The sequence below is a fragment of the Hyperoodon ampullatus genome (assembly GCF_949752795.1).
Source record: "Hyperoodon ampullatus genome assembly, chromosome: 6".
In the NCBI taxonomy this organism is placed as follows: domain Eukaryota; kingdom Metazoa; phylum Chordata; class Mammalia; order Artiodactyla; family Ziphiidae; genus Hyperoodon; species Hyperoodon ampullatus.
The window spans coordinates 102,779,518-102,786,422 of record NC_136919.1 but is presented as its reverse complement, the minus strand read 5'-3'; the positions used below and the strand labels follow the sequence as shown (position 1 = coordinate 102,786,422).

At 45.4% G+C, this 6,905-nt stretch overlaps 1 protein-coding gene across 1 annotated transcript; it reads left to right on the top strand.

Annotated features, from left to right (window-relative positions):
- Positions 1-623: 623 nt before the first annotated feature.
- On the top strand, positions 624-2,740 carry LOC307054857 (spermatogenesis-associated protein 31A6-like; the record flags this gene model as incomplete). Its single annotated transcript, XM_079706730.1, is given in 3 exon segments — positions 624-985; positions 987-2,214; positions 2,216-2,740. Coding segments are annotated over 3 exon segments (2,115 nt in total).
- Positions 2,741-6,905: the final 4,165 nt, after the last annotated feature.

The window sequence follows — 6,905 nt, the reverse complement described above, 5'->3', positions numbered from 1 at the left end:
ACTTTTTCTTATCTCTCAGCATCAAGTAGAGCTGAAGGGGAGGAGCAGGAGTAGGAAGAAAAGTGGATCTTTGAAAGGAAAGCCTTTGCCATTCAGCCCTGCGCCACCCGAGAATTAGCTTCCATCTCTCCTAATCCTGAGGGCCCAGCTTCACGGTCTCTGAGGATGCCAGTGGCAGAGCTTATTCCTCAGGAAACAGAGCCTGAGCCTAATTAACAGAGCCTAATTAACGTGGAAGCACTTTGCAAAGGACAAACCCTTTTCAAGTGAGACTTACCATCACTGTCAGGGACATGTGGCCTTGGACACTGATACTTGGGCTCCAGAGTCTAATCCTCCAAAGATTTCCCTTAAAGGGCCATTGTACTCAGCCTCCTGAAAGACTCTTAGGCCTCTGCCTTCACCACCATGACCCAGTCTCCTGATTTCCAGCTTGCAGAGATTGCCTGGAAGAACTGGAGGGGACTCACGACCTGGTTTCACTTCTGCAAAGGTAAAGAATCTTTCCCCTTCTCTCCTGGGTCGTCCTTCCTCCCAGAGCCTATAATGTGACCCCAGCCCTGGGAGGGGGAGCCATGGGAGGGCGTGGCTAAAGCCCTAGGGTGAGGGAGAGCAGGAGCATTATGAAGTCAGTGTGGGGGCAGAGGAGGGTTCTTGGGCTGCAGGTGCCCACCCCTGCCTGTCCTGTCTGGCCATCCTGGCCCCATCTGCTCTCCTACAGCTGCCTGGGGAGGCTTCCTGGCAAGGGCAACTTTCATCAGCTCTCATGTCAAGACCCTCCTGGTGAGACGTGCAAAGCAGTGCCTGCTGGAGCCTGTGGAAGATACTGCTTGAAGGGTTGGGAACCCTGCATGAACACCTCCTGTAGGGTTTCCTTCCTTGATCCAGACACTCGAAAGGTGCTGGAAGCACATATTATAAGGTTTTGGGTAAAGCACAGGTGGACCCTACCCCTCAAGGTCCTCAAGCCCATAAATCTCTTTAACGAAAAAGTTCCAACCCTCCACCATTCTACAGTTTGCCTTTTCCCCTTCAGCCACCTGTGTATCTGGGTCCCACTCAACAGTCAAGTTTGCTGAGTTCCTGGAGAAACCTCCTCAGGCTCATTCAGGAGAGAAGGTGATAACAGAAGAGTCAGTTCCTACCCTGAAGAGGCCTCTCCTTGCCCCCTCCACTGTGTGTAAGGAAATCCAGAGTGCCCTGGGAGCGATTCCATCTGCTGACTACCATGGGCCCTCAAAGGCTTCTCTGACTGGACAAGAGGGCAGGCCACCTTCTCAGTCCCTCACACTCAGCCTTGTGGGCAGAACCTGGAAGAGTGAGACTGTGGAATGGGTCAAGAGGGACAGCCTAGAGCCAGGTCCAAGTTCAGCAATGGTCAGGAATGAGCCAAGAGAGGAGAGTGGTGGTCAGGCCTCACGGGACCCCTGCCATAGGGTAACAGTGATGGAGGTGAACTTAGGATCCCAATCTTTGAGAGGTGAAGAGGCCAGGGAGGCTGTGGAGGCCAAGGAGTCTCCTGCTCTTCAACCACAGTCTAGTGTTATCTTGGAAACCAAAGTGTTGACAAAATCCCAAACCACAAATGTACATATGAGGAGTTTAGAGGTGCCAGGGGCCAGTAGAAGTTTCCTACTACCTAGACTGTCTGTTTTCCAACATCCAGGTGAGACATGCCTTAACATGGAGGTTGCTAGTGAGTTTAACTCCAAAGTAAAGGTACAGTCAGACAACCAGCTTCAGGACATTCCCAAACACAGGTTCCTTGCTTCAGACAACTTGGCTTCTCAGGTGCCTCAGTGCCATCCCCAGAGAGTCCCCACCAGAGACAGGTTAGCTTCCCAGGAGCTAAGTGGCCTTATGGAAGCCCAAAGGAGCCACCTAGGGCAGCAGGAGCCCAAAACTTCAAAACTCCAAGACTCATGGAAGAGCCAGAGCAAGATGATTGCCCCTACTTACAAAAGAGAGGACTGTAGGAGGCATAAACCAGGAGAGCATGAAGAAAGGTTTAAAGAATTAGGGACCTCTCAAGCTGTAAGTATGAGCCGCCCTGCCCAGGTCAGGGGAATAACAGACTCTATTGGGAGCAGATGTCTCCAGCTCATGCCAGAGAAGAAACATAGCCCTCCAGAAAGCCTCTTCAGAAAAAGGATGAGGCTATTTTTAAAGTGGATTTTCCCCAAGAAAAAAGTCAATGGTCGAGATGCTCTGCAAAAAAAAAAGGCCCATATCAGCCACTGCCCAGAGTCACGGGTCAGTCAAAAGCAGATCAACCTTGAAGAGTGAGACTGCTGAGGGTCGGGCACGCATGACAGCTGTCGGACAGATCGTAGAAGAAAAAAGAGCAATTCACCATGGACTTCATGCCACAAAGTTAAATGAACACAAACTGGAATTCCAAGTCCCAGTATGTGGGTGTTTCTGCTGCCATAGGCTTACCTCCTACCCAGAGCAAGGGAGAATGATGGGTTATACAGCCTGCAGTCATAAAGCCACCTCCAAGGGCCAGAGTTGTTCTATCAGGGAGAGGGAAGTCAGACACCAACATAGTTTGAAAAGTGTAAGGTTCGACGATGAGCAGCTGGGCCTAAGGTGCCTCCCATCCTTGCCCCCCAAGAAGAGTTTGTTTCCAGTTAGTACCTGTCAGTATGGGCCAAGGATTCCAGGTGCCCCAGCCCGCCATCAACACTGTCCAAGGCATTGTCATCTTTGGGGAGGTGTCTTGCCTGGTCGACAGTAAAATCCTTCTTTAGTCTTCCCTTTAGTAGGAAAACATGTCTCCAAGTAAAAATTCAGTCCATGTAGAGAAAATGATTTTCTCATTAGCACATCCAAGATATTTAATGTTCCCCAATACATATATATATATACATATATATATATATTTTTCTAATAAAAGCATAGTGTAATGGCTGCTATCTGTGCTGTGCACTTTGTCTTCTAGAAGGGAGGGGCATGGAGGGAGGTGGACAGTAGCATCACAAGCTTGCTCCTTGTCTCGTGTCCCTTCATTGCACCTTATGATACTGTCATTACACAAACCAAAATTACTCTAACAATGAGATGGGAAAAACCTATGAAACCCACACCCAAGGATCTGGTTCAACCAGTCTTTCTCCTTCTTCTATGCTACTTTGAACTTTATGCAACTGTAGTGGATAGGTTTACACGATAGGGCCGGACATTCCAATTCAGGCTCCAGGAAGTGTCAGAGCCAAGTGGATGGAAGTTTGGGGGGAATAGAGTATGGGCTCTGAGTTCAGAAACGGGAGAAATCTTGCCCCTGGATCTCTTGGTAGGGAATATACAGCATCTGCTCTTAAGAGTTCCTTCTCTCTCTGATGAAGGTTGGGATTGAGATATGCCCTATGAACCCCTTTTAGCTTAGGCATAATAAAATGTACAGCATCACCCTCCCCCACCTCTGTTTTTCCTAGACTTTAGAGCAGCAGCAAGGATGGCATTTCCAGCTCTGTGTGTGTAGGTGGGGGGAGTATCAGGGAGGCTGCTGAGGGCTGTGTTGAGTCCAGTCCCATATAAATGAATGGCTATGTTCATGGGTCACCTACCTTCCACTCTATGTTAACCCCAGAGAAGGAGTTTTGGATGAATGGAATAGGGGTGTGACTGTGGGTAGTAACTATCTGATGGTCAAACACTGTGAATTTAGGGTGGGACGTAGGTGTAGAAAAATCACTGGATCCAAGGAAGGAGGCAAAGTGGTACCAGATTCCCATAAATGTGCAGTTCTGAAAGAGCAGTCCCCTGACATACAACCACCATGTAAAGGCCTAAAGGGGAGGAAACGTTAAGGGTCCAGTAGCTCATCATGACCCCACCCCAGGGTCTCTACCCTATTCCAACTCTAAGATCACAGACCTAGAGAAACCAACTTTAGGTCAAAACAGAAGGTCAAACTTATAGAAGTAAAGCAAATCAGGGAAGGTTAATCTCTTAATACTATATTTAATAAGCTTACACATCATCACCTCTTGACTTTTAGGAAGGATAACTTAACAATAGGTGTAAAAGCCAGGACTAGGGAACTTGGGATGTGACTCCTAGTCTGGTGACCTTCACATAAACACATGGCCCAAAGACTGCTCCAGGGGAGAGGTGGGGACTGGCCTGTGATTGTGTAGTAAGCCTTGCCTGTCTCCCAGTCCTTGATCACGGCAGAGCCTGGCAGGTGAAGAAGCAATCAGACAGGATTTGTGGTGGTGTGGAGGTGACCTGTGCAAAGTGGATGGGGCAGGGTGCAATCCAGGGGTGTTCCACTGATCTGCTTCTGGCACAGCTTTTCTTGTCTCCTGACTCCCATCCATATGGAAAAGCAGGGAGATGAGGAAGAATTTCTCTAGAGTGATTTGGTGCTTTCTGCCATGTGCAGGGCGCATGGTGGACACAGCTCCAGGTGGTGTCTTTCTCATTGTGGAGATTTCTGTTCCAGCTGATGCCCCTGATCCAGATGACAACAGAAATGGACCCCATCCCCCATCCCTGTCAGGCCCCTCAACACTTGGAAATGCTGTGACCTGGGGTGGAGGGGGCAGAGTGAACACAGGACTGCTCACACCCCTGGTTTCTCCCTGGAGCCAGGCCCTACCTCTGGGCCCCAATTCCCAAGGCAGCCTCCAGAATGGGCAGAGCAGTGAGAGTGGAGCCAGGCCTTGTGGGAGGGGTCGGTACCCAGAGGAAAGAGTTGACAGGGCTGGGCCCTGAACCTGGCTGCTGCTGGGTCCTCTCAGGGGCACCCAGAAGTGAGTTCTGGGAATATGGGGAAGCTGGACTTGGACCCCCCTGGCTCCTGCTGGGAGAGTGCCACAGACAGGTGATGCTGATGGAACAGCAAGAAAACAGAAGCAAGTCCCTTTGCCTTTCTCTTGCTGCTCCGTCTTCCATAAGGTACAGTAAGACAAGAAATTGAGAGACCAAAAGAAAAAAAGAAACGGAGAGACCCAGAGACAATACACAAAGACTTCACGGACACACCTCTCAAGAGACACTTCTCACACAAACACCTTTCTCAGAGATCACATACTGAGACCTCACACAGGGACCTCATGTTGCTTCACAGACCCTCAGACAGAAACAGCACAGATTTAACAGATTTCCCAGAGATACCTTCCAAAGGGACCTCATACAGAGACTTCACACAGAGATCTCACCCAGAGACAACACGCAGAGACTTGGCACAAAGACCTCACAGAGACCTCACATCTATTCTTCAGTATCCATTGACAAGCCTTTCTTAGTGAATATGAAACCACTTAGCAAACTGGCAGCATGATAAATATATAATCAGTTGTGCCCCTCTGAGATCCACCAGACACTCACTGTCAGCATTACTCTAAATGGGGAAATGTTTGAGAAGTTTTGTTCATTTGTAATGTCACTGCCTCTGAACAAAAGAATTATACATTCCAAATGTAGATTTTCAAATTTCTTTCTTAGGTGTTCATTAGCTTGAAAATCACATATTACATTATTTTATTTTCATTTATTTTAGAAGAATAAAGAAAATAATGTTTATTTCTTAGAAATGTATGTAGTACTCTATTTTTTTATTTTAAAAGATTTTTATTGGAGTATAGTTGAGTTACAAATTTGTGTTAGTTTCAGGTGTACAGCAAAGGGAGCCAGTTATACATATACATATGTCCACCTTTTTTAAAGATTCTTTTCCCATAGAGGCCATTACAGAGTATTGAGTAGAGCTCCCCGTGCTATACAGTAGGTTATTATTATCTATTTTGTATATAGTCGTGTGTATATGTCAATCCCAATCTCCCAATTTATCCTTCCCCCCTTATCTCCTGGTAACCATAAGTTTTCATTTGTACCCTTTTTTTAGGAGAATCACAAATTTTAAGCACAACTAAAACACTGTCAGTCTCCAGTGAGAGAAAATATTTGTCCAGTTTTAGTTATCGTCCAGTCAAATGGTATCTGGCACATTTTTTACTTTATTGAGGACAGAACTTAAACTTGAGATGGCTTACTTGTTTCCTTTGGGAACATAAGAAAAACCTGCAACAAAGGTACTCTAGGAATGAAATAAACCAAGAAAGAAGCATCCGGACTCACATTCACTTCCCAGAGGGCTGTGTAACTAGCACATTATTTTGCACATAATAGCTTGCATCAGGTTTGTGGGGTTTGCTTTATTTTTTAACAGGCCAATAATCATGTGAGGATTTTTCACAAGTCAAATTTCTGGTTTTAAATTTTACATTCTGGCAAAATTATGCTTCTGAATATTATTTTATTTCTTAAAATGTGGTGATGCCCTAAAATGATATTACACAATCATAACGTTCAGCTAACATACTTAAAAAGATGGGCTATTAAGGATTCATTCTTAAATAATTCTATGAAATGCACATTTTCTAAGACATGCAGTTAGGATCCATTTTATATTCATTATAGGGTTAACACATTGCTTTAAAAATTTTTGAAAGATTATAAAATATATGACTTAGCCTATGCTTGACATTATACATGTTACCTCATAAAATTACTGAGGGAAGGATATCTTAATATCTGAATTGAAGGTAGTGTACATTTAATCTACATTTGGCTTATAACAATGAATAATGAAAGGCTTTCATTTATTATATATCTCACACTTTCCAAAGGGTACACTTCTAAAAGACTACTGATTTCTCACTGCTAATAAGCAACCTATTGCCCTTGCCTTGGTAAAATCTATTTTAATGACAGCTGGTTGTCTCCCAGATTATCCAGTGGTATTACAGTGTCACGGTCTTTTAAGAGGAACAGGGCTGACACGAGGACTCTTTGGGCTTATTTCTACAAGAAATTTAGTTTTTCTATTCTCCTAATTTAAAAATGTATAATTATTAATTTTTCGCTTTACTCCTTTATGTCGTTGAATCAGAAAA